The sequence below is a fragment of the Chelonia mydas genome, chromosome 20 (genome assembly GCF_015237465.2).
Source record: "Chelonia mydas isolate rCheMyd1 chromosome 20, rCheMyd1.pri.v2, whole genome shotgun sequence".
In the NCBI taxonomy this organism is placed as follows: domain Eukaryota; kingdom Metazoa; phylum Chordata; order Testudines; family Cheloniidae; genus Chelonia; species Chelonia mydas.
Window position 1 is genome coordinate 12606710 of NC_051260.2, and position 27795 is coordinate 12634504.

Genomic DNA, 27795 nt, shown 5'->3' on the forward strand with positions numbered 1-27795 from the left:
TTGGTCTGGAAGGTCCTTGGCATGCGGAGGGTGTGAGGGATTACAGGAGGGGAACAGCATATCTAGGATCCATGGGAACAAATTCCCACTGTCTTCTCATTGACAGTAGCCCTGTCCCACACAGGAAGCAGGGGCTGGTAGCTCCACGCCACTCTGCCCAGATCCTCCTGACCCAATTGCTCTCCATAGGGTTCTTGTAACGGGATCTCTCCATCTGCCTGTATCCAGGTTACTGACCTTTAAAGCTATTGCCCAGTTCTTCCTTCTGGGCTCCACATGGAGCTTTGGTCTCCTCCAAGTCGGCCCAGCAGTCCCCATCGTCAACAGCCTGCAGGGAGCCTTCATCTTCCTGGGTGCAGTGTCTCCTCAATCGCTAGGTAACGTCAAGAGCATTTAATGGTGCAGTGACAGTGCTGAAGCTGAAACTCGGTTACAGGCCAGGTCCTCAGCTGGTGTAAACTCATGCATTTCCAAGGGTCCTTGGGGCCTTGGGAAGCAGACAATAGCCATGAAGCAATGTGCTTCAGCCATGCCCTCAGCAGCACCTCCACCCCACCAGTCAAAACCCCCATGCCAGGGGCTGGGAGCAGGGCTAATGGAGAGATTTTATGCCAGCTCTACAGCAGCCAGGAAGGACTCCTGCCCACGAGAGCTAATCACAGGGCCATTTGTGCCCACTTTAAAGCCCCTTTACACCTTTAAGCCAGATTGGCATAAAGAGGCATTAGAATTGGGTCCTAGGTTTCCAGGACAGGCAGAACCTGATAGCAAACTCTCAAACCAAACAAGCAACCAAGGTCCATAAGCAGGTTATTTTATTATTTACACATTACAGTGAAACAGCAGAGCTAGCTCACACACACAGCACGCAAGGGCTCTGCAAATCGCCTCCCACCCCCCAACTCCCCCACATGTTGTGCTTTCCCTAAGAAATAACTGCTCTCTGACCTGGGATCTGGCCCTTTAAATCTGGGAGACACACGCAGCTAAAAGCCTAGGGTGGCCTTTGAATTCAGTAGGAGTTTTGGATTTGGATTAGAGAGAGGATTTTGTCCAATCCCGCTTCCCCTTCCAGGTTTTGTATGTAGTTGGGATGAAGAACCGGCAACTGCCCCACTGGCACAGCAAAGCCGGCTGTATGATAAACATCATTGGTTGGAGAGATGATTATTTCACAGAGATGAAGTGGAAGGCTCTCCGCAACTCACCTGCCAGCAAAACAAATATACATTGAGTGCCAATCCCATGGGAAAACTCCAGGCAACTTCAATGGGATCAGGACTGGGTCCTCATTCAGGAATAGTGCAGAGTCTGCAAAAATTCAGCCAGCCTCCACTGAAGTGACATCACGTGCAGGAAAATAACTAAACAAGTGTAGACAAAGCCGGCTCCCTTCCCCAACCCATGCACAGGTAAGCCATAAAGTAGCACTTAATAGAGGCTGCTCTAAATAAACCAGAAATGTGTACTTCCAGACAAAGGTTGTGGCGTCTCATGCTGGGACTGGAGCAGGGAGATTTTCCCAGGTATAAGTCTCCACTTTTCACTCCAGTCAAAGCTTCTGGATCCTTTCCCAGTAGAGGTAACGGAGCCAGAGGAAATTTCATCCAGTGCTAACTCTTCGTTGGCCCGGCCCATCTGCACTGGGAAGATTTCCACCCAGGTTTTGGTTTGCAAACTTCCCCAATTGGATAATTACCTGAATTTGTATCCCAGCCCATTCCACAGCGAGTGATGCATGGAGCTTGCAAAGAAGCAAAGGGAACGGAACGTGGAGGTGCGCAAGAAAAGAGGAGTTCTGTGCTGGGTTCTAGGAGACCTGGGATTCCCCCTTGATTTGGATGCAATTGAATTTCACTAAGACTCCCAATGCCGTTCTCAGATGGGTTAAAACAAACATGTGTCACTAAGGGGACAAGGTATCTCAGCAGCTCTGACAGACCCAGATGGATGCGACTTTTGGATGCTGGTATTGGAACAGAATAGAGGATCTCTTACCACCTTGGTGTCGGTAGCGACAGTGGACACAGACGGACTGAACGTTTGACTTATGGGGCTGGGTTTTCTTGTGCCTTTAATCCATCTCCTGTACTCCTCTCTCACCTGGAGAATAAGGGACATGGTCACTACATCATGTAACTAACACCCTCAGACAGGCCACTGCTAGTCCCGTGAAGTCACTGGGTGGCTGATGACGCGCCATGGGCGTTACCTGGCGATTGAGGAGACAGTGCACCAGGAAGATGAAGGCTCCCTGCAGGCTGTTGACAATGGTGAATAAATACGCCATGATCATTTTTGCTGAGCCGACTTGGAAGAGACCAAGACTCCATGTGCAGCCCAGAATGAATAGCTGGGCGATAGCTTTAAAAGTCAGTAGTCTGGACAAAGGCAGAGGAGAGATCCCTTTATAGTGACCCTCTGGTGAGTGACTGAGTCAGGGGGCTGCGGGCAGTGTGGGACGAAACAGCTGGCACCTGCTTTACTGTGACTTAGGGGTACTGTCAAGATGAACACAACGGCAACTTACGCCTATGAATCCAAAATACAATATTGTGCCCAACCATCTCCCCCCCCACACACACCTTAACCTCCCACAGGTGGCTCTTCCAAAGCAAATGGTTCAACCTCTCATTACGGTTTTGTTTTTAATCCCTTCACATCAGGCCCTGGCAATGTGACAATCAAGAGGGAACAGGATATTGGGCTCTCAGGAACCCATTTATGTTGGTCCATAGATAGACAGAGGGGTTGTTACAGAGCAACAGTAAGCCACACTTGCCTTCCTCCTCAATGGATGGCACTTTACCTCGACAGTATCCACAGCCACAGGGAAAAGAGATGCGTTTCCTCCCTAAGTAGCACATGGCCCAGCTCTCACTATCAGCACAGACTTGCATTTCTCCTTACACAGCACTACGCACGGGCAGTAACACCATGGCTTTCTGAAGCCTCAACATTCTGAACTGGTTCCAAAATCTTTGGCCCCTCTCATGTCTCCACCCAGCACTCCCAGCTGGCGGCCCTCATCTTGGTCCTCCCTAACAAACAGATTTCATAATGAGCCAATTGAAAGACAATTTGCATGCCACAGTCTGAATGTGCCACATGGCTTACTGCAAGAGCCTCACTGATCTAGAGGTCTCTTCCGTACCAATACTTCCACTGACTTCAGCAGGCTTCGGAACAGACTGCAACTGTCATCTCAAAATCCATCCAGGGACGAAGATGATACACATGGCAGAAAAGTAATTCCCATGATGATCCTTTTCTGCCGTAGACCTCTCCTCTCTCCTAACCTGACCCTTCCTTTGCCGCCCTGGCTGTGGTGTGTCTAATTTAAGGTCCGATCCAGCATACCCTTATTCATGCAAATTGTCCTTATTTTGGCAGATGGTCCCATGGACAACTTTAGGACTCATGAGTAAGGGACTGCTGATGTGAGTTAGGGTTTATCAGCTCTTTGGACAGTGAGACTGTTACTCTCTCATCAAGCAGAAGGTCACCAAGATAACCTGGAAACCCTACAGTGGCATGTGCTCAGCTGTATTCTAGCAGCACTCTGTGGGGAATCCCACAGGAATTCCCATACAGGAGGCTCACTGGACCCTTCTAGTACAGGGGTGGGCAAACTACGGCCCGCGAGCCAGATCTGGCTCATCAGGGCTTTGGATCTGGCCTGCGAATTGTCACCCCTGTGGTGCCGTGGGCCCCGCACCACTCCCAGAAGCAGCCAGCACCACATCCCTGCAGCCCCTGGGGGAAGGGGAGAGGAGAGGGCTCCGCTCCTCTACCCCTGCCCCCCGCCCCCCTGCAGCTCCCATTGGCCAGGAACAAGGAACCATGGCCAATGGGAGCTTTGGGGGAAGTACCCACAGACGAGGGCAGCGCACGGTGCCCTCTGCCTCCTCCCCTCCAGGGGCCGCAGGGACTTGGTGCCGGCCACTTCCGGGAGCGGCGCAGGGCCAGGGCAGGCAGGCAGGGAGCCTGCCTGAGCCCCGCTGCCACCCCGGAGCCATTCCTAGTAAGTGGAGCCGGGCCAGAGCCTGCACACCGAACCCCTCCTGTAACCCAAATCTCGACGCCCTTTCCTGAGCCCCCTCCCGCACTCCGGACCCCTCCCTGCACCCCTGCCCTGAGCCCTTTCCCCCACTCTGCACTCCCTCCTGCACCCCAACCCCCTGACCTGAGCCCCATCGTACACCTCACACCCCTCCTCCACCCCAACCCCTTGCCCTGAGCCCCTTCCTGCACACCAAACCTCCTCCCACACCCTGCGCTCCCTCCCACACCCCAACCTCTGTCCCAGCCCTACTTTCATGGCCCTGCATGCAATTTCCCCACCCGGATGTGGCCCTCGAGCCAAAAAGTTTGCCCTCCCCTGTTCTAGTAGATATAGTGCTGTCCTACCTGGTGTCTTTCAGAGTGGACACATCTTCATTCAGGGAGGAGAGTTTGTCTCTCAGGATCCAGAGGGTTACAATAAAAAATGTTAAATTTATCTGTGGAAACAGCATGAAATATTCCTTGTAAAACATGCTAGCCAAGGCCAGTCTCTCTGCCAGAGGCACAGAACAATCCTATGGGATCAGACTGCTGCAGACCAGTGACTGCTCCTCAAGGTGGGTCATATACCATTCGCTACCAGATCTTGGTCCCAGGCCATGCAGGGAACAGTTGGCAAAGGCAGGGCTGCAATGCATCACATGTGATCATACAGCCAGAGGGCCACATTCTGCTCTTATCTGAATCTGGAGTGACTCCACTGATTCCAGATTTAGAGCTGTGTGATTTGGCCCAAAGCTTCTAGGTCCCGTCTATAGAGGATTCCCTTCAATTCTGAGACTGAAATTAATTCTTAACTCGCTGCCTGAGATGGGGAGGAATCTGCAAGGACATTTGCTACCTTTATCTCTTACAATACGTTCGCTTCCTTCCCCAAACTCCCCACGCTGCAGCCACCTTCCCTTCCCCCATCACTTGGGTTATTTACCAGCCAGGCTGGACAAGGCACGGGACAAAACTATCCTCATTCCGGCAGAGGTCCCACTTGCTTCCATGGCAGCATTGCATGAGTAATGACATATTATAATTAATCATATTGTGGTAGCACCTAGAGGCTCCAACTGAGATGGCACTGGGTTCTGTACTCACACCTAGAAAGGGGCAGCCCCTGTCCTGGAGCATTTGTTTGCAAAATAACTAGGCAAGACCACAGGGACCGGCTTCCTCTGGGCCACTCAACCCCCCACCCCACCCCAAGCCCCGCCCCCACCCCACTCCTTCTCCAAGAGATGCTGGGGCGTCTATGGGAACGTTGGTGGGTTCGAACTTCCCCAGGTCACCGGCTAAAGTGACCCCGCTCAGTTCAGTCTCGAAGGGGGGAGAGATGTGACAAAGCGGTACTGTTCTTAATGTTTCCTCTGAATATTGTGGGGTTGCCTCAGTTTCTCCTATGCAGTTCTTAAGTATCTAGGTGGTGGGGTAAGGGTGTATGATCGTTGCAGAGCCCTAGAGGGCAGGTGTGTGCAGGTGTCTGGACACAGAGAATGGCCAACACCCTGTTTCCTGGCAATCGGTGGCCTGGGCCCTTCCCCCCTGCAAGGTGAGAGCTAAAGGGTCGGAGACAAAGACATCAGGTGACCTCCTGGCCCGGGAAAGGGACAAAGCCCAGAGGAAGAGGGGCTGGAGAGAGATTGAGTTTGGGGCTGGCTGGGGACATGGAGTGAAGTGCAGACGTAGTTGTCTGGTTCACTGCCCCCCAAAATGGACACAGCTGAGGGGTCCTGTTCTCTGCACCTACAAGCTCTGTTTAGACTATGTTCCTGTCATCTAATAAACCTCTGTTTTACTGGCTGGCTGAGAGTCCTGTCTGACTGCGAAGTTGGGGTGCAGGACCCTCTGGCTTCCCCAGGACCCCGCCTGGGCGGACTCGCTGTGGGAAGCGCACGGAGGGGCAGAGGATGCTGAATGCTCCGAGGTCAGACCCAGGAAGGTGGAAGCTGTGTGGGCTGTGTGTCCTGAAGACAGGCTGCTCCCAGAAAGGAGACTTCCCCAGACTCCTGACTGGCTTCGTAGGGAGCAGTTCCAGAGCATCGCCCGGGGACTCCGTGACACCTGCCTCTTCCCACCCCCACCCCACCTCTTCCCACCCAGTTCCGCCCCCTCCCCCACCACGCGTCCTGCACACCACAGAACAGCTGACTGCGGGAGGCGCTGGGATGGAGGGGGAGGAGTTGATCGGCATGGCCTCCAGCAGTGGGGAGCTGGCTGCCAGTGGGTGCTGAGCATCCGCTATTTATTTCGGTCCCTATGACCAAGACAGACAAAGGGTGGGAGGAGAAACAGAGGTACAGCGAGGGGAAGCTACTTCCCAAGTTAACACAGCAGGCCAATGACAGAGTCAGGTCCCCTGACTCACAACCCAGTGCCCGACCCATTCGCCCTGACTGCCTCCATAGAACGTAGGCTATTCTGTTAGTGGGAAATCCTGCACTGGCCAAAGAGGGAGGAATGAAATGGGATCTTCTAGGACTCTTTCATCTTAAATTCTCTGGGAGATATTCCTCTCTTGGCTCCACGGGACTCCACAGGGTCGCAGAGGTGAGAGGAGAATGGGGCCCTATGGTTCTGTGAGGTACCCACCAGGATTATGACACAGACTGGTCCCAGGAAGCTCCAATGAAATCCTCTCTCCAGGCTGAGCCAGCAGCTACAGGCAGGGAGCAAGAAGAAGGTGACTTTAATGGGATTACGACCCTTTTTCAGCACCGCGGGCAGAGAGAGGGTGTCACAGGGCAGCTGGCTCTCAAAAGTAAGATGGATCTCAGCCAGCCTGTGACATGGCCGACTCTCCTGCGGGCTGCAGGCTAACAGCCCTCCCCATCTACCTCAGCATCTCCTGCTTTCAGCCACCACCTCCTCTTCCACCTCCTCAAATGACCCTTTCTGGTGGTTGGGCGCAGTATTGAGGGAGGGCCAGACATGCAGCAGACGTACATTTGCCTAGCTGCACTGAAGGAAGTGACGCTACCCTGATTTACACCAGCTGAGGATCTAGCCTGGGGTGTCTAGAACCTGCCATGCCCTGTTTTAGTGGAGTCGCTCACTTGAGAGAGGGGATCATCAGGGATTTGCCCACAGTAAGAAGGTGCGTTTGTTTCCTACCCACCAATGCCACAAACCCAGCCTGGGACCTGGAAGTCAAGCTGGGATCTTTCTGGCTTGTTCTTCCGCATCATCAGTGGGGCGAGGAGTGTGTAGATGTCTGACAGGTGGGCAACTCAACTACAGCGCTCAGGGCAGCTCAGTATCACAGTCAGCTCCCAGGCAGGGTGAGCAGGGAAATCTGGGTTCAAGTCAGACCTGGGGTGAGCCGAACACCTGCATGGAAGCCAGATCCCAGCTCCCCTTCGGGATGGGCACTGCACTTACTGGTTGGAAGTTCTGTAGCCTCCAGGATTCACCGCTGCAGAAATAGCCACCACCAGGGCGGGGAATCCGTAGCCGAACGGGTACATAAATCTCTTCTTGAACCGGCTGGCGCTGGTGTAATTCACGACCTTCAGATTCCGGACGGTGAGGAAGAGGTGCAGCCCCTCCAGGAACATCCAGGTGAAGCCGGCCAGGAAGAGGTAGTGTAGGAAGCCAGCAATGACAGCACACGCCACCTGAGGACAGGAGGAGAGAGAGCTCTGGGACACTGCTTCTGGGAAGGGAAACACTGAATTTGGAGGTGGGGGGACTTCTGTGAGGATCATATAGGGCTCTTTATTAACACATCTCTCCAGTTACGGCTCTCTCCCAGAGAAAATACGTTCTTCAGTCTACGAGGGCTTGTCTAAGGGCAAGCTGGCTGGCCCTTTCAATCATTCAGAGACCAGGCCGGTCCTGATCTCCACTCAGAAAAGATGGTTTCTGGGGGTTGTAGTTCCCAAATGAATCGTGGAAATTGTTGGATACTGTGAGGAATCCTAGGATAGGGAGCAGGGACATAAACAAGTTCCCGGTCCTCATAATAGGGAGAGACCTGGAGGGTGTCGGTTCTCTTCTCTGTATCTGCTTCAAGATATGGGTGCCTTGCATCTGCCCATCAGTGTGGGGGCAGAGAGGACAGGCAGGGGACTGTGACTCTGGAAATCGAGGTTCCTTTGGCTGATGAAGGATGGAGCCCACAAGGGAAAGGGAGGGACTGGTTTCACCCAGAGAGATTTCTTTTGGAGGGGAGTAAATAATTATTTCTGCGGGACTAAAGAGCATGGAATAAATGTTACCGTCCAGCTGAGGGTATAGAAAGGTGCTGGAGTGAGGGGAGCTTTAGAAATGCTGACAGAGGATCTGGACACAGCTCAATTTTAAACCAAGAATAAAAGTGGGTGATATAGAAGAGTGCGGGTGCGGGTCACCGCGGTGAGGAAGAGCAGGTCGGCCAGGAAGAGGCAGAGGCAGAGCTGCAGGTGGAGGGAGGTGCTGACATTGCGGATGGAGCAGCAAAGGAGGAAGGTGAGGATGGCGAGGAGGAGGCACAGCAGGGAGAAGGTCAGTCCCACGTAGGTGACGACTTTAGTAAGGGCTCGTCTACACTGGCAATGCTAAAGTGCTGCCATCGCGGCGCTTTACCGTGGCTTGCGTCGTCGCAGCAGAGCGCTGGGAGAGAGTTCTCCCAGCACTTTGAAAAACCCACCTCCACGAGAGGCGTAGCTACCTGGTGCACTGTTTCACTGGCGCTTTATAGCGCTGAAACTTGCTGTGTTCCAGGGGGTGTTTTTTCACACCCCTGAGCAAGAAAGTTTCAGCGCCGTAAATTGCCAGTGTAGACAAGCCCTAAGGCTTCTGAGACTTCCCATAAACAAACTAGGCAAATACAACCTAGATGGAGCCACTTTTAGGTGGGTACATAACTGGTTGGAAAATCGTTCCCAGAGATTAGTTATCCGTGGTCCACAGTCAAGCTGTGGGTGGGGGGAGAAGGACGAGGCAGCAAGGATACTGAGCCACCCGGCCTGCCTCACGGAAGTGGAGAGTCACAGTTCCCCACAGAGACCCCCATACCCTCTCCCTAAGCAGAATGTGCGCGTGACGTTACACTCCATAATGGTTTATGAAAATATGCTCATGAGTGTAACTATGATGTTTCTGAAATATGCTTTATGCAAAAGGTCTCTTGTAAGGTATCATTACAAAGCTTAGGATATACTGAGTGTGTTCATCGCATTTGTTTGCATGTATTTCTATGTTTGGAGTTAGGAGAATAAGATATAAACTTGTATCACTGATGTACACATGTCAAGTGAAAGTCATTAAGGGTACTTCAGAATCAATCACCTGTAAATGGCTCTGTTTACTTGCAAACCTTCCGGGTATACATGGTTTGTGTGTATAAAAACATCTTCTGTACTTTCCAGAGTATGCATCCGATGAAGTGAGCGATAGCTCACTAAAGCTTATGCTCAAATAAATTGGTTAGTCTCTAAGGTGCCACAAGTATTCCTTTTCTTTTTGCGAATACAGACTAACACGGCTGTTACTCTGAAACCTGTCATTATTCAAGGCACTGCATTTAGCCGTATGGAGTGGAAATCTATCAACTGCATGAAAAAAGTAGTACAGATAAGGGCAGACATCATCTTCCTTTCCAAATGCAAACAGATGGACATCGTACCAAAAGGACTGAAGGTAAAAAATCCATTAAAATCTACATACCACACAGACTATGCTGACAGCTTGTGCCACACGCTCTCAAAGAAACTGCGGAACCACCTGACCAACATCCTCTACAGCAAACAGGGAAAGATTAAGAATGAGCTCTCAAAAATGGATACTCTCATAAAAAACCAACCTTCCACACAAACTTCCTCGTGGCTGGACTTTACTAAAACTAGACAAGCCATTTACAACACACACTTTGCTTCTCTAGAAAAGAAAAAGGACACTAAACTTTCTAAACTACTACATGCCACAAGGGGCCACAGCAATGGTTCCCTCAACCCACCCAGCAATATTGTTAACCTATCCAACTATACTCTTAGCCCAGCAGAAGCAGCTGTCCTAGCTCGGGGCCTGTCCTTCTGCCCCTCCACCCCCACGAACATGATACAGTTCTGTGGTGACCTAGAATCCGATTTTTGACATCTCCGACTCAAGGAACATTTCCAAAATACCTCTGAACAACATACTAATCCACAGAGACCTCACTACCAACACTACAAAAAGAAGGATTCTAGGTGGACTCCTCCTGAAGGTCGAGACAACAGACTGGACTTCTACATAGAGTGCTTCCGCCGACGTGCACGGGCTGAAATTGTGGAAAAGCAGCATCACTTGTCCCACAACCTCAGCCGTGCAGGACACAATGCCATCCACAGCCTCAGAAACAACTCTGACATCATAATCAAAAAGGCTGACAAAGGAGGTGCTGTTGTCATCATGAATAGGTCGGAATACGAACAAGAGGCTGCTCGGCAGCTCTCCAACACCACTTTCTACAAGCCATTAACCTCTGATCCCACTGAGAGTTACCAAAAGCATCTACAGCATTTGCTCAAGAAACTTCCTGAAAAAGCACAAGATCAAATTCGCACAGACACACCCCTGGAAGCCCGACCTGGGATATTTTATCTACGACCCAAGATCCATAAACCTGGAAATCCTGGGCGCCCCATCATCTCAGGCATTGGCATCCTGACAGCTGGATTGTCTGGCTATGTAGACTCCCTCCTCAGGCCCTATGCTACCAGCACTCCCAGCTACCTTCGAGACACCACTGACTTCCTGAGGAAACTACAGTCCATCGGTGATCTTCCTGATAACACCATCCTGGCCACTATGGATGTAGAAGCCCTCTACACCAACATTCTACACAAAGATGGACTACAAGCCATCAAGAACACTATCCCCGATAATGTCACGGCTAACCTGGTGGCTGAACTTTGTGACTTTGTCCTTACCCATAACTATTTTACATTTGGGGACAATGTATACCTTCAGATCAGCGGCACTGCTATGGGTACCCGCATGGCCCCACAGTATGCCAACATTTTTATGGCTGACTTAAAACAACGCTTCCTCAGCTCTCGTCCCCTAACGCCCCTACTCTACTTGCGTTATATTGATGACATCTTCATCATCTGGACCCATGGAAAAGAAGCCCTTGAGGAATTCCACCATGATTTCAACAATTTCCATCCCACCATCAACTTCAGCCTGATCCAGTCCACACAAGAGATCCACTTCCTGGACACTACAGTGCTAATAAACGATGGTCACATAAACACCACCCTATATCGGAAACCTACTGACCGCTATTCCTACCTACATGCCTCCAGCTTTCACCCTGACCACACCACACGATCCATCGTCTACAGCCAAGCTCTGCGATACAACCGCATTTGCTCCAACCCCTTAGACAGAGACAAACACCTACAAGATCTCTATCAAGCATTCTTACAACTACAATACCAACCTGCGGAAGTGAAGAAACAGATTGATAGAGCCAGAAGAGTTCCCAGAAGTCACCTACTACAGGACAGGCCTAACAAAGGAAATAACAGAACGCCACTAGCCATCACCTTCAGCCCCCAACTAAAACCCCTCCAACGCATTATTAAAGATCTACAACCTAACCTGAAGGATGACCAAAGACTCTCACAAATCTTGGGAGACAGGTCAGTCCTTGCCTACAGACAGCCCACCAACCTGAAGAAAATACTCACCAGCAACCACATACCACACAACAGAACCACTAACCCAGGAACCTGTCCTTGCAACAAAGCCCGTTGCCAACTGTGCCCAGATATCTATTCAGGGGACACCATCACAGGGCCTAACAACATCAGCCACACTATCAGAGGCTCGTTCACCTGCACATCCACCAATGTGATATATGCCATCATGTGCCAGCAATGCCCCTCTGCCATGTACATTGGTCAAATTGGACAGTCTCTACGTAAAAGAATAAATGGACACAAATCAGATGTCAAGAATTATAACATTCATAAACCAGTCGGAGAACACTTCAATCTCTCTGGTCACGCGATTACAGACATGAAAGTTGCTATCTTAAAGCAAAAAAACTTCAAATCCAGACTCCAGCGAGAAACTGCTGAATTGGAATTCATTTGCAAATTGGATACTATTAATTTGGGCTTGAATAGAGACTGGGAGTGGCTAAGTCATTATGCAAGGTAACCTATTTCCCCTTGTTTTTTCCTACCCCCCCCGCCCCCGCCCCGCAGACGTTCTTGTTAAACCCTGGATTTGTGCTGGAAATGGCCCACCTTGATTATCATGCACATTGTAAGGCGAGTGATCCCTTTAGATAAGCTACTACCAACAGGAGAGTGGATTTGTGTGGGGGGTAGGGGGGGCGGGGGAGGGGGAGAAAACCTGGATTTGTCCTGGAAATGGCCCAACTTGATTATCATACACATTGTAAGGAGAGTGATCACTTTAGATAAGCTATTACCAGCAGGAGAGTGGGGTGAGGGGAGAGAAAACCTTTTGTAGTGGTAAATACCCATTTTTTCATGCTTTGTGTTTATAAAAAGATCTTCGATACTTTCCACAGTATGCATCCGATGAAGTGAGCTGTAGGTCATGAAAGCTTATGCTCAAATAAATTGGGTAGTCTCTAAGGTGCCACAAGTACTCCTTTTCTTTTCACTTTTAAGTTACTAGATCCCCTCCAGAGTAGAGTCACCAGGCTGCAGCACCTAGCCGTGTGAGCCTGCAGGAAGGGTCAGAACAGGGATAGGAAGAGGCAGAAGGGTGGACACTAAGCCCCAGCAGTGCCCCAAATTTTTAGGTGCCCTACACAGCCACGTATGCAGCTACGTATGCCTAAGAACAGCCATGAGTGGATCACAAGCTAAATATGAGTGAACAGTGTAACGCTGTTGCAAAAAAAGCAAACATCATTCTGGGATGTATTAGCAGGAGTATGGTAAGCAAGACATGAGAAGTAATTGTTCCAGTCTATTCCGCAGTGATTAGGCCTCAACTGGAAAATTGTGTCCAGTTCTGGGCACCACCTTTCAGGAAAGATGTAGATAAATTGGAGAAAGTCCAGAGAACAGCAACAAAAATGATTAAAGGTCTAGAAAACGTGACCTATGCTTGAAGAGTGAAAACAATGGGTTTGTCCAGTCTGGAGAAGAGAAGACTGAGAAGGGACATGATAATAGTTTTCAAATACATAAAAGTTTGTTACTAGGAGGAGAGAGAAAAATTGTTCTTAACCTCTGAGGCTAGGAGAAGAAGCAATGGGCTTAAATTGCAGCAAGGGCAGTTTAGGTTGGACATTAGGAAAAGCTTCCTAACTGTCAGGGTGGTTAAGCACTGGAATAAAGTGTCTAGGGAGGTTATGGAATGTCCATCATTATTTTTAAGAGCAGGTTGGACTAACAGCTGTCAGGGATGGTCTAGAAAATACTTAGTCCTGCCTTGAGTGCAGGGGACTGGACTAAATAACTTCTTGAGGTCCCTTCCAGTTCTATGATTCTATGGAATATGGGTGACCATTTATATGTATAACAATATTACAAAATTTCAATGAATCTTACCAGATATGCCATGTCAGGTAGTATCAGTCGAAAAGTTACGATTTGTAAGTATGATCATCTTGTTTATATGTATGTATCATCTTTGCATCGTGAGTTATAAATGTGTGATATGTCTGTGCTGTGTTTCTGGGTGACACCCCCAGACAGATTGGCATCAGCACTATCCAGTTTGTTTGATGGCCCATCAAGGGTAATCAGCTATACCTGTTGGGTCGCCCTCAAAGCTATATAAGTAGGATAGAATTATAATTATGTAGTAGTAGAAATAAAGATAGACAAAAGAGTATATAGGTATTGTAAAAAGGTATGAACATCAGTTCCATGCTGTTGAATTTCACTCTGTAACAAATGCAAGGCCAAAGTGCTAATTATTTCAGGCCGGTACAGGACAAAGAGTCTGTGCTGGAAAGTGATAAGAACTTTGAGGAAACAAATGCTGTTCTTTAAAACAACACCCTGATGCTCTTCCCCCGCAGGGGCCCCTTGTCATGCCTATGTAAATCTTGGTATCCAAAGAGGAAAAAATAGATAGTGGGATAAAACTTGTTAAATGAATCAAGAGTCATAGATTGTGTTGTTAAGTAAAAGAATGAATGATGAGTGCATGGAATTGAGAGCCTGAAGCAGGGAAATAATTGGTTAGTAAATGGTGCCAGCCTAATCCTAAGAATTTCAACCTTGATATCGATGGGCCGAAGAATATGCAAAGTGGAGATAACCGGGTGACCCCCGGAGGGCGAACCGGAATCCACCCAAAACGCATCAAGGAAGAGCAAGAAGAAAACACCTAGCCATCATGGAGCCGTCATGGATGTACCACCTGCTGATTGAGCTGATTGATGGTCATCTCAATTGTAAATTCAGCATGATGAAGCAACTTCCATAGCCTTGTATTGAACCAGAGACCTATAAAAATTGGGTCCAGGGACTGTGTTCTTTGAGTCTGGTTCTACGACCACCCTTCAGGAGCATTGGATGCGCATCTGACAACGACTCGGCTCCACTCTCGTGTCCAGGCCACCTGGCCAGTGACTTGGCACAAGCAACATCTAGGCTGGTAACTATAACAACCTTTATGTAGAACCTGTATGTGAATGTCTGTGTGTGTGAATGGATCTATATAGAAATTGCATATAGGAATATTTTGTTGTATTTACAATAAACGTGGCAATTTGCCTTGTCCCTCTTACAAGATCCTGTTGGTATCATTTTTATTACTGTAACATACCAGCGTTTCTCAAACGGGGGTCCGCGAGGCCACTCCAGGGGGTCCGAAGACCCTGCTGACCAAGTCCTCCACCTCCCTCCCAGTGCCTTCTGCATGCCGGAGAACAGCTGTTCAGTAGCATGCAGGAGGCACTGGGAGGGAGGGGAAGGAATGGGCATGGGGGGCGCTCGGGGGAAGGGGCAGAAAGACACAGGGAAGAGGAGGAGCAGGGGTGGACGGGGGTCAGGAGGAGGTGGGGTGGGGCCTTAGGGGAATAAATGGAATGGGGGTGGGGCCTGGGGCTGAGCAGGGAGTTGGGGGTCTGCGAAAAATTTTAAATCAAAATGGGGGTCCTCAGGTTTCTAAAGTTTGAGAATTGCTGAGCTCTAGAATGAACGCATTGAGAGAAGCCAGGGGCTATGCCCAAGAGTCAGCAGGACATGTAGGGACATGCCTATGAACAGGGGACTCCAAGTACCTTTCCATGCCCATGTGCTGTGATCTTCTCTTTGGGACAGAGGAAGTACAAGCCACATGGAAAAGGATAGAAAAAGGCAGCTGCATCACCTCCATTTTGTCTTCAATCCTGCTTCTCACCTCTGGAGTAACTTCTCGACAAACTGAAGCTTTGAACAAAGGTCTGATAGACCCATCTAAGCTTTGGATGTGTTCCAGAGGGACTTTACAAGCCAGCAAACTCACCAACGCTGCTAAGAACCTGATATATGGACCTTGAAGTCATATGTATCGGATTGCTCTGATCATTTAACAACTCTCTTCTCTTTCTTTTCTTTTCATTTATAATAAAAAGCTTTAATTTTAGATATTAAAGGATTGACTGGCAGCATGGTATTTTGGGTAGAAGCCAAACTGATATTGACCTGGCAATGTGGCTGCCCCTTGGGAGATCAGAAGAACATTTTGTTAAGTGAATAGAGTTTTAAGTAACTTCTCACTTTACTGGCCCTATCTCCTGATTGGGAGCCAGAGATTGGAATGCAATAAAGGGGGTCGTGTGATTTCTTTTTTTCAACTTCTCGGTAACCAGTGTTGGGGATCTGGAGCACAGATTGTGGCTGGTTGGTGATTCTAACTCCAGTGTTAACCAGCAGTTTTGGGGAAATCTGCTCTCCTTTTTGCAGCCTGCCGTGACCTTGGCATTTTCAGTGTGGGCTACTCTAGGCACCTCAGATCAAAACCCCACCCATCCTGTATAGCCACAGATGATACCCTGAGGTTCCTACTCAGCGGTCATTCAGGCAAAATTCCCACTGATTTTGTCCAAGTAAGGAGCTCAGAGTCCAGCCCTTTGTTCTGATTCTGACACTGAGATACCTCCACTCCGGTGTGACCCATCAGGAGTGCGAAGCTGGAGAGATGGTCACAGCTGTAGATGGTGTAAGTGCTGTTTGTCTAGAGACTTCTGCAGCCACCCTCAGCCCAGGTGCCTTTCCCAGCGATGAATTTCCAGTGAACGCAGCGAGCCTCTTCCTCCTCTTTCTTTGCCTGGAAACCAAAACACCATCATCATCCTCACTGGGTCATGGGGAGAATACTGTTTCTTTTGTCACACGTTTCTAATAGACAATAATAAACCTGAAATCATCAACGGCTTCATGGCTCTCATTGTGCTGCACGTAACAGCCATTTGGGACTTCCCATTGGCAGTGGAAATACAAGCGAGATCCTCCAGCTCCAATAGCACAAGTCCCTGACCCCAGAGCTAAAGGGATAATTCCCATAACGCTGGGCACTGTGGGGTCTATGACACACGATTGTGAAGTTTTGATTTGAGCCATTAAAAGGCATTCACACAGCCACCCACAAATACCCACATGCACTCTAGCAAGTTCATTACTTTGTCAAATACGGCACCATCTCATGCCGTTTCCCTGAACTCTTCTATCTATAGGGCAGAGGTCCACAAACTGTGGGGTGCGCCCCCCTTTGGAGGGACATGACAGGTCCTGGGTCAGCCCCCATGGGGGGCAGAGAGGGAGCACCACCCAGCCCCTCCCCATCCTGAGCTCTGCTCTGGTCCCACCAGTAGTCGCATACCTGACTTCCAGCCCCATGTCTGGCACCGTCCCCAGCTTCAGCATGGCTCCACTCCCAGCCCCAGCCTCTTGCAGCTCCATTCCCGGCCCAGGCTGGGGGAAGGGGCGGGGCTGGGAGTGGAGCCGCACCTCGCCATGGACTCAGCTGCTGGCCCCCACCGCAGCCTGGCTCCTGCTCCATTCCTGCTCCTAGCCTCAGCTCCTGGCCACGGCTCTGGCCCTGCTTCCAGACCCAGACCCACCACCAGCTGCAGTCCCAGCCTTGGCCCCCTTACCCATGTCTGTGTCCTTTCCTCCTGCCCCCGAGCCATGGCCCTGCTCCCGGCCCTGGCTCAGGGGGAGGGCTGTGAATGGGGTAAGGGGGGGTGTGACCCTCAAAACTTTGGGGACCACTGCTATAGGGAATTGCCTTCCATTTATTCCTGCTTTAAGGGGTGAGCCAGGCACAATTGTTATTCCTGAGCATTTTACATGATTAATCATAATCAGGCCTGGTGTGAACCCTATGTAATGTCCTCCATCAAAACAGCCCCAGCGTCAGGACTGAAGAAGCTCCCTCTCTTTCTCAGATAACTGTTTCTCAGTCCAGAAAGGCAGCAGAACTCAAATGCCCTGCAGGAGACGCACCTTTCAAGTGACCAGCTGGAGTCCCGGGCACACAGCAAAGTAAAAGGATCTACACTCACCTGTCTATGGCGCAGGGTGAAATTCACAAGTTTGGAGAGGTTCATGGGCCTCCCATCTCCGATAGCCCCACTCACCACCCCGGAATTCAGGTGAAAATTCCTCATTTTCTCATCAGCCATTAGATCTCCCTCATCAAGTAATGTCGTGTTAATGATGGAGTCCAGGGTGGAGTAAGAAATAAAAGCAACAGCCCAAGGATCTGAAAACATGAAATGATGCCTCATCGTAGAGACAGGGACACTGAGACAAAGAAAGAGCACGCCAGGTGCCAAAGGTCACAGCGAGTCTGGGGCAGAGCTGGGAAAAGAACCCAGGAGTCCTGGCTAGCATTTTGAGCTTTAACCACTCGAATATGTGGCCTCCTCCCTCTTCTTCCACAGAAGCACTTCTGTGTTGGAAACATCTGGCGTGCACTATGGGAGTGTGATTCCTAAAGTGCACTAACGTACATTAAAGCACACTAGGGAATCTTTAGTGCAAACTAGTAGGGTCCATATGGACCAATTAATGCACAGTTAGTTAATGCTCTAAAGAAATCGTACCCCCATACTGCACGTTATCCAGCTCGGTACACAGCCCTAGGTGAAAGGCACTGAGCTGAAGCCATAATTTTTCTTGGTTAGGAGAGGCAGAGGGGTTGGTTAGTGAGGAGCTTTCCCTGGGGCTAAAGAATTAAGAACCAGTCCCAGTTACGTCATACTGGCCTGAAAATTGGAGTAAAAATGGTCAATATTATCCTGGTTCCATTCCAGGAAGTCACACACGTCAACCTGGGGCCTAGCTGGGCTCATCATCAGGACATCATGTGTTGGGCCGACGGATCTCTGATCTTTCCATTCTCTGGACCAATTCATATGCCCATCAAAGCTTCTCTCTCCTCCCTGCCCCACATGGGTTGGTTTTCATGCTGCGGGACAGCCAGGAATGAAGGGCTCTGCAGAGCTCAACGGCCTGAGAAACACTGGCTCAGCCAACAAGGTCCACACTAGTGTCAGGATAACAAAGGCAAGCAAGCCAGCGTGGGGCGAGAGGAAGGGGAGAACTAGGGCTGGGGTTTGGTGTCTAAAGGGGTGAGTGCGTGGGAAGCACCAGGATGGTACCTTCTGTGGCTGCTCTGGCGACGGCATTGCAGTGAATGTCCATTGTCTCCTCCTGACCTCTCAGCCTGAAGACCTCATCACAGCGACCTGCCGCTGGAACGAGGAGCGTCTCGATAGCTGTGGAGGGAAATGGCAACACCTCTTGCTGCAAGGGCAAGGCAGGTTTGGAGCTCCACTATCTCTGAATCCCACCACCCCTTCCCCTTCCTCCTCACCTCCATCTCTCTGTGTTTCCCTGAGCCCCTCTGGCTGACCTTCTGTGATCCATCATGCCTGCGCCCCCATGAAGATGTCACTGTGCCAAGAGGCAGAAGGCAACTTCTCCCTGCTGCCTCACCTCTGCGCTTTAGCAGGGGAAACAGCAAGAAGGGGTATTGCTGGGGCAGGGAGTGAAAGGAGGAAGTAATGGCAGCTGCCTGTGGTGACAGGAGATTGGCATTGCTTTTAAACCCCTCTCAGGCAGCTGCCATTGCTGCAAAGCCCCAGGGCTGGGTTTATGGGTGGCGGGTAGCATAGGCCGGGGAAGGCTGTGCCTCCCCAAACAGCCTGGCGTGGCCCCACCCATGCTTTGCCCCCAGGCTCCCTCCTGCCTGCTTCCAGTTCCCTTCCGACTCTTCCATGGCTGAGAGGCTGAGGCAGGCAGGCTGGGGCAGGCAGGTGCTCACAAGGCCCAGGGCTGGGGGCGCTGGGGCTGGGGCCATGCCACATCACGCTGTCTGCCCATCTGCCCGGCGCTGGAGTTGGGGATGCTCCGGCTGCCCAGCACTCTAGGGTTGGGGGTTCTCCGGCTGCACTACCCATCTGACGCTCCAGGTCTGGGGTAGCGCGGGGTGCGAGGCGGGTTTCTCTGGGCTCTAGTGGAAGACGGGGGATGGAAGAGGAGGGGATGGGCCTTGGGCAGAGAGAGAGGGGCCTGGGGCTAGTTTCTCTCAATGGTTAACCTCTCTCAGTGGCTCATTCACCTGCCGCCCATGGCTGGGTTTTAAACCCTGAGTGAGGGGCAGTGAGACTGCAGTGGTGTTCTGCACTGAAAAGAGTATAACCCCCTATCTCACAGCTGCCACGAGGCGATGTGGGAGCCTCTCATCCTCCTCACCCATAAACTCTGTTGTCACGTTCTGGGTCTTCTTCTCCGGAGACTGCAAAGCAACCGTCAGTGCAGCCAATTCCACACTCTGCAGGAGGAAGGTCACGGCGGAGGCCACGTCCCTCTTGCTCTCATTCCCACCAGCACGGAGGATGGAGCTATTCAGGAAGGAACCAAAGGGGCGAGCAACTTCCTGGGATTGGGAAAGGAAACACCCTGAGAAGGACGGAGGAGTTCAGTGGTTCATGAGACACTTTCTTCAGACTCCCAGGGGAACAATGACCCTCTTAGGGACATACGGGTTCATAGTGACCTTCCCACTCAGAGGGACTGCAGCATTCTCAAAGAGGGAGCCCTTTACTGAGCCAGTGAGGCTTCTGAGGCTTGCTCAGGACTTCACAGTAACCTGAAGCCAGGGTACGTCTAACACTGTGTGTCATTCGCTCCTCATCCCTGGTCCCTTCAGTGTAGGTGCCAGAGAACATTACAACCAATCAGCAGATTTCTAGGTTCCCTCTGTATTGCCCCCGGAAGCAATTTGGATCCTCTGAGGACCAGTGGGGACAGAACCCAGATCCCCTGCCACTTCAGCTAGAGATCATGCACATGCGCACACACACCCCTTTTCTGAAGAGCAGCTACAATTTCCCCCAAAGTGAGACGGCTATACCAATGCTCAGGGCATTTGGCCATAGAGCGCCCACACACGTAGGGGCAGAACCTCTAACCTCCAGCGATGCTGCTCTGTCCTCTGCACACATGGTCTCCAAATTCACTAAGGTTGAATTCATGAAGGAGCAAAATTCACTGGTGTTGCCCTGCAGAACAATCAGAGGAAATGGGTTATTTCTACAAGCATGGAAAGGCCACCCAAAATTAAGGTTCCTCATAGGTTTCAGAGTAGCAGCCGTGTTAGTCTGTATTCGCAAAAAGAAAAGGAGTACTTGTGGCACCTTAGAGACTAACCAATTTATTTGAGCATAAGCTTTCGTGAGCTACAGCTCACTTTATGAGCCACAAGGTGGCACAAGTAGTCCTTTGGCTGTCCCACTACTATGCCCACAGATTAAGACATGTTAAGGCTAAGTGTGCTGAAGCCCACAGACATGCTGATATTTCACATAGTATTGAAGGTTGAGTTTTCAAAAGCACTTTGTGTTGGACTGATTCTGCTCCCACTGAAGTCAGTGGTAAACCTTGGATAAGCAGAGACTCCTCAGGCTCAAAGTTTTCTGGGTACTCTTTGTGAAAACCCTCAAAGCCCAAATAAACCCCTTACACGTACCTACTGAAAGACATCTTTGCACCTCTTCAACTGCTCTTTTATCTGTTGAGTCTCAGTCTGGCATTTAAAGGTAACATCTAACAACAGAAAGAGAGGCACAGAGAATTACATCAAGTCACCATCTGCAGGGCTAAGGTTTTCAAAAGTGTCTCGTGATTTGAGACATCTTAAAAGGGCCCTGACTTTCAAATGTACTGAGCGCTCACCCTCTGAAAATCAGGCCCCTTTAAGGTCTCAGGTTTGGCAACCAAAATCACAAGGCGATTTTGAAAATCTTGGCGTAAGTGACACACCGAGGACCACACTCACACGGACTCTATGACGGAGCTGGGAATGGAAGCTTGAACACTTGAGTCCTAGCCTAGCATTTTAGCCACAAGGGCCATCCTTTCTTCCTTCCAGAATACAAAGTTGATGATCTCCTGAAACCCAGCAGGTGTTTTCTCCCTTTAACTCCATTGATCCCTTAAGCCCTTTCTGACAACTTTCAACTGAGTCTATAATCAGTTAGCAATACATTCAGCCCTAAAAGCCCGGTGTGTGTCCACACATCACCTGGTTAATACTCACTTAAGCTTTGTCTGTGTGTCTCATTGATCAGTGTGTCTTATGTGTCCTCTGGGGCTGCTCCACCAAAGGTCTGGTTCTGCTAAAGCTCCTAGCTATGGGAGTTCGCCCCTTAGCTCAACCAGGAGTGGGTCATGGAGTTACAAGGTCCTGGGTTTGATCCTTGGGGTGACAGTTGTTACATCAATACTTGAGAAGTTTCCCTTCCTAAGAACTGTTCTAACCCTGCTCTTGTATTTCTAAAAGGCCTGAGTCTCATCAAGGTATGTCTACACTAGGAACACTAAAGTGCTGCAGCTGCAGCTGTGTTACTGTAGTGTAGACACTGACGATGGTGATGGAAGGGTTCTTCCATTGCTGTAGTAAATCCGCCTCTCAGAGGTGGTAGCTAGGACAAGAGAAGAAGTCTTCTGTTGACCTTGTGTTGCCTACCCTGAGGCTTAGGCTGCCTTATGATTGACTGAAGTTTGAGGTGTTGAGAGGCCTCAGTTACACTAAAAGCCTTACGTTGCTCTGGCCTGGAAAAGGCAATTCAAGTGGCTGGAAAAGGCTCCTAAGAATGTTCCCTGTGGAGGGACCCTCCACAGCGAGTGTGGACCTGGTATAAGGGCCTTTACATGAGCTTGGCTTCATCTGCAAGGCAGATCAAGGATGTGGTCAGAACGTACCATGCTACAGCTACTTTCTGGTTCTCAGGGGCCATGGGAAGCAGAGGGTAAATTACAGCAACCCTGCATGGTCCCAGAATGCACAGAGCACAAAAGTGGCCTAAAACTTAGGTAGATCTAGCTATGTCACTCAGCGGTGTGAAAAATTCACACCCCCTGAGAGACGTAGTTAAGGCGTCCAAAGCCCAGTGTCGACACCACTAGGTTGACAAAAGAATTCTTCCGTCAACCCAGATACCACCTCTCGGCGGGGTGGATTAACTACAGCGACAGAAAAACTCCTTCCATCCCTGTACCAAGTGTCTACACGACAGTGCTACAGAGGCACATCTGCAGCGCCGTACCTGCTGCTGTAGCTTCTGTAGTATGGACATAGCCTGAGTAACTGTGGCTAGTGGTGGCCTAGGATGGCAGGCTGGGCCAAATTCTCAGCTGGTGTAACTCAATGGAGCCCCATCAAAATCAACAGACTTTACACCAGGCCCATGGTAGCCTCCCCCGTTGTGACACTGTTTTCTTTGCAGCATGCACAGAAACTGTGGTAAAATAGATTTAAAACCCAGGCTACTCACTCTTCCTGCAGGAACCCGGAATCCCATAGCTGTCCATGGCAGCAGTGCCAACACTCAGGAGTGCGAATGGAGAGCTGGCATGTTCCACAGCATGGGATCTCATGGCACGTCCAAGCGTATGCATGCCCCAAACGAACTCAGTGCCAGGGACTGGCTTCCACTCCATATCCCTTAGAGGCTGATTGTCTAAGATGATGGCACCAGTCTCTGATGTATTGGCCACCATCAAGGCAAAGTTCTTGAAGCCCTCCTGCTCATTTATAGAATACATCAGGCAGTAACTGGCAACATCTGGAACATTCATCAGGAAGGCGTGGGAGGAATTAGGGTTAGCTGCGCCCAGTCTGTAGAACACCACCTGGATGCCCACGTTAGCAGAGATGTAGACTGGGATTGAGGGCTTGACAGGAAGTTGGAGTACATTGCCTCCTGTTAGAGTAACATTCTCTTGCTGTTCCCCTTGTTGATACAACACAGTTGTGCTCTGGGAAGCAGTGATATAGACTATGTCATTTACTTTCGGCCAGGGTAAGGGAGGAATGATGTATGTTGTTCCCCAGCTGCAGACTGGTAGGAGCTGCTCAAAGACGTGGTTGCATTTTGTGCTATTACAGAAACACACCTGGCCAACCAAGACGGCCACTGGCTTTTCTGAGACAATCCTGGTGCCAGACACATCTTCTATGCCTTGTAACTGGATGCCTTGGAAACTGAGGAGCTTAATTCCCAGGTTGCTGCCAGTGGAGTAAACCTGTGTTAGGTAACGTAACTTGCCTTTCACATGGACCTTCACGGAGTTGGTCTCTTGGTACGTTATAACAGAGAACTCTGGGTAACTATCGAAGGATTCCGTGGAGGGAGTCACTACGTAGTGTTCATTTCCCAAGCTGGAGACAGGATACAGCACAGTGGTCTCAGGGCTCACATGTTTGTTGCTGACAGACACTACTGAGATATCTTTGTCAGCCTTGACTAGGACCACCTTGGAGAACTTGGTAGTGCCCTTAACTCCCACTGACTCTGGTAGCCTGACTGGCACCATCTCTCCCTGATTTACCATAGTCTTATTCTCAAACCTTGCCCCGTCATCCGTGTAATTGGAGATGGAAACAGACACTGAAGTGAAGGCAAAGTAACCAGTAATTTGCACTTCAAATTGACTAGAGTTCCCACAGTCCTCCATGAAGGAGGTGATGAATTCTCTTCCCAGAGTCTCAGTCTGACATGTGCCTGCAAGGAAAAATAGCAATAAAACGTTGGAGGTGGAGAGAGACACTGTCAAGAGGTGGATAGAGTAAAAGGGACTGGATCAACTTTGTTCAGGCCAAAAATTAAGGCCCAGTAAAAAAGAAAAGGAGCTTGAAAATCTTAATGCAGCTTAATGCAAATTTTCCCTGTTATATTTTTAATCTAAATGAAAATAATTTTCATCAATAGTAAACATTATTTTAAATAATAAACAAGCACAACTTAGACAGAATCCTGTATCCAAACACTCATGGAAACACAGAAAAATGTCAGATCCAGATGCACACTTAATGACTTGGAATCAGCTCTAAGAATAATTGTTTCCCCTCCCCAGCACCTCCTCTCTAAACTCAAAACACTTTAAAAATTCTCAGTCCCACCAGGAGATGGGTCAATATTACTGTCCCCATTGCACTGAGGGGGAAACTAAGGCACAGAGAGGGTTAGGAGCTTGCTCAAAGTAACCCCACAAATCAGCAGTAGAATAAGAATAGAACCCAGGTTTCCTGACTCTCAGTCTCTTGTGCTCTAAGCATTAAAACCCACAACCCTTCCCAGCGTTGGAAATAGAACCTTGGTCTGTTGTGCTGAGAAGGGTAGGTGCCTTGGACCTATTGGGGTACGGTAGTAATAAAACCCCTTTGTACTATTACAACATTAAACACACACGTGTGGTTTGGGGTCTTGTGTCAGATTATCACCGGCACTGTCTCCTTTTGTAACCACCACTGTTAAATATATATATATATATACACACACAGAAAGAGAGAGAGAGAATTCTTTATTAAACACACATAAGAAACAGATAAATAAAATTACAATTTAAAAAGTTAAATAAAACTTTCGTTTAATAAGTTTCTTTTATTTCTCTTTTAGTTATATAGGGCCAGATCTTCAGATAGTGTAAATCAGTGTAGCACCACTGACTACAAACAGACCTTTGCTGATTTACAACACATGAGGATTCTGCCCATCACCCCCCAGCTGACATCCCACTTGGCTCTTTATAGAGAGATCCAGAAACATCATATCCCTCAATAAACATTTTATCCTCACTCCCAGAGCTCTCTCTCTGCCCTGAGTGGAAAGAAAATTAAGGCCAAATGTAATATAGCTTCTCAAATTTCCACTAGCTGAGAATCTGACTGTCTAGCTTCAGGCCCTTTAATATGATCAGTGAGGGGAGATATTGTGAAATGCTGGGCCTCCTTCTCCTGTCCCTTACACCATATGACCGCCATTGATTTCAGTGCATTTCTCCTGATTTACATTGATGTACGTGAGAAGAGAATGAGGCCCATCATTCTTAGCCTGAATGGGAGCTGGCGGCAGGGCTGGATTTAGGGGCAGGTGACCCAGGCAACCACCGGTGGCGCCAGGTTTGGGGGGCACCGGGCTCGGGGTGCTGTTTTGGTTGTTAGCGACAAAAGGGAAAACAGAATGTTTGAAGTAAAATGTTTCAGGTATTCCATATATGCATTCATTTTTCACTAGCCTCCTAGAATGTTCTGGACCTTTATAGGATCTCATGGAACCTTCCAGATTTTCTGAGAACTACATTTTCCTCCAGCCTCCTAGAATGTTGTCAGCCATGCCCTCGCAACTATACATGGAGCAGGGCAGCACCAAGTGTTGGCAACTCTCTGATTGCACAAAACCAAACACCCTGCCCCCTGCCCCCTTCCCCAAGGCCCCGCCACTTCCCCAAGGCCCTGCCCCCCACTCACTCCAGCCTCCCTCCCTCCATTGGTCACTCTCTGCCACCCTCACTCACTTTCACAAGGCTGGGGCAGAGGGTTGAGTTGTGGGAGGGGGTGAGGGCTCCATCTGGGGGTGCGGGCTCTGGGATGGAGTTTGGGTGTGGGAGGGGGTTCCAACCTGGGGCAAGGATTTGGGATGCGGGTGAGGGTGCGGGGTCTGGGAGGGAATTAGGGTGCAGAATTGGGTTCTGACCTGCGGCAGGGGGTTGGAGTGCAGGTAGGGGTGTGGGGTCTGGGAGGGAGTTTGGGTGCAGGATGCGGTTCCAACCTAGGGTAGGGGGTTCAGGGTGGGGCTCTGGCTGGGCGGCATTTACCTCAGGCAGCTCCCAGTCGGTGGCGCAGCGGGGTTAAGGCAGGCTCCCTTCCTGCCCTGGCTCCACACTTCTCCCAGAAGTGGCCAGCATGTTCTGCCCCCTAGGCAGAGGCGCAGCCAGGTGGCTCTGTGCAGTGTGCACTGCCCATGCCCACAGGTGCTGCCTCCACAGCTCCCATTGGCCATAGTTCCCAGCCAATGGGAGCTGCGGAGCTGGCCCTCGGAGCAGCAGCAGCACTTGGAGCTTCTCTGATCACCACTGAGCCTAGGGGCCGGATGTGCTGGCTGCTTCCGGGGAGCTACGCAAAGCCAGGGCAGGCAGGGAGCCTGCCATAGCCTCACTGCACCACCGACCTGACTTTTAATGGCCCAGTGAGTAGTGCTGTCCGGAGCCACCAGGGCCCATTTTCGACTGGGCGTTTCAGTTGAAAACCGGATGCCTGGCAACCCTAGTATCACCAGTTAATCTCATGAGACAGGGATAAATCATGCATACAAATCATGCATCAAAGTCATGAAATGGACTACAAATGCAATCAAAAATAAGGTATATAAAGGTTTAACAAATGGAAGGGGGTGCACACCATTTGGTCTAGGGCCGGCCCTGGCTGCCGGTCCTCAATGCCTCTCAGGATTTAGCTCCATTTGTAGGATCATAGAGTCCTAGACTATTAGGATTGGAAGAGACCTCAGGAGGTCATTTAGACCAGGGCTACTCAAAGTGGTGATCCATGGACCGGCACTGGTCTGCAAGCCATTGGCTGCCAGTCTGCACGCACATTGGAAAAAAAAAATTGCCGGTCCCCCACATCAGATAGCTTGAGAAGCACTGGGCTAGACCAATCCCCTGCTCAAAGCAGAACCAGCACCAACTAAACTATCCCAGCCAGGGCTTGTCAAGCCAGGCCTTAAAAAACTCTAAGGATGGAGATTCCACCCCCTCCCTAGGGAACCCATTCCAGTGCTTCACCACCCTCCTGATGAAATAGTGTTTCCTAACATCCAACATACACCTCCTCCACTGCAACTTGAGACCATTGCTCCTTTTCCTGTCATCTGCCATCACTAAGAACAGCCGAGCTCCATCCTCTTTGGAACCCCCTTTCAAGTAGTTGAAGGCTGCTATCAAATCCCCCCCTACTCTTCTCTTCTGCAGACTAAATTAACCCCAGTTCCCTCAGCCTCTCCTCCTAAGTCGTGTCCCAGCCCCCTAATCATTTTCATTGCTCTCCACTCGACTCTCTTCAATGTGTCCACATCCCTTCTGTAGTGTGGGGACCAAAACTGTTTGCAATGCTCCAAATGTTATTCCTTGAAGGGAAACCAGTGGACATGTTGTTCCTTGACTTTAGCAAAGCTTTTGACACGGTCTCCCACAGTATTCTTGCCAGCAAGTTAAAGAAATATGGGCTGGATGAATGGACTATAAGGTGGATAGAAAGCTGGCTAGATCCTCGGGCTCAACAAGTAGTGATAAATGGCTCCATCTCTAGTTGGCAGCCGGTATCAAGCGGAGAGCCCCAAGGATCGGTCCTGGGGTTGGTTTTGTTCAATATCTTCATTAATGATCTGGAGGATGGCGTGGATTGCACCCTCAGCAAGTTTGCAGATGACACTAAACTGGGAGGAGTGGTGGGTAGGGATGGTGGGTAGGGACGCTGGAGGGTAGGGATAGGATACAGAGT

The 27795-nt window shown here is 50.0% G+C and overlaps 2 protein-coding genes and 1 pseudogene across 6 annotated transcripts in view; 1 reads left to right on the top strand and 2 right to left on the bottom strand.

The window, feature by feature from the left end:
• Nucleotides 1–27795, bottom strand: part of LOC119564795 (IgGFc-binding protein-like) — an 86284-nt gene that overhangs the window by 54757 nt on the left and 3732 nt on the right. For 2 of the 5 annotated variants that reach the window (XM_037887805.2, XM_043533244.1), the window contains exons 3-6: nucleotides 22790–24019; nucleotides 20983–21059; nucleotides 20426–20515; nucleotides 19754–19890 (exon numbers count right to left, since the gene is read on the bottom strand). In XM_037887805.2, the coding sequence (XP_037743733.1) occupies nucleotides 20983–21059; nucleotides 22790–24019 (1307 nt within the window). In that variant the 3' untranslated portion in view covers nucleotides 19754–19890; nucleotides 20426–20515. Of the gene's footprint in view, nucleotides 1–17715; nucleotides 18472–18610; nucleotides 18728–19753; nucleotides 19891–20425; nucleotides 20516–20982; nucleotides 21060–22789; nucleotides 24020–27795 lie in introns of those variants that run through there. The other 3 variants (XM_037887806.2, XM_037887808.2, XM_037887809.2) reach the window with 3 other exon arrangements.
• Nucleotides 1–27795, top strand: part of LOC102930634 — a 68831-nt pseudogene that overhangs the window by 7519 nt on the left and 33517 nt on the right.
• On the bottom strand, nucleotides 799–9770 carry LOC102945548 (adhesion G protein-coupled receptor E4-like). Its single transcript, XM_037887811.2, has 6 exons — nucleotides 7435–9770; nucleotides 6646–6712; nucleotides 4411–4502; nucleotides 2213–2381; nucleotides 1999–2103; nucleotides 799–1208 (listed from the first exon to the last, which is right to left on the bottom strand). Exons 1-6 carry the CDS (start codon nucleotides 7758–7760, stop codon nucleotides 1173–1175), a joined length of 795 nt encoding a protein of 264 aa, XP_037743739.1. The 5' UTR covers nucleotides 7761–9770; the 3' UTR covers nucleotides 799–1172.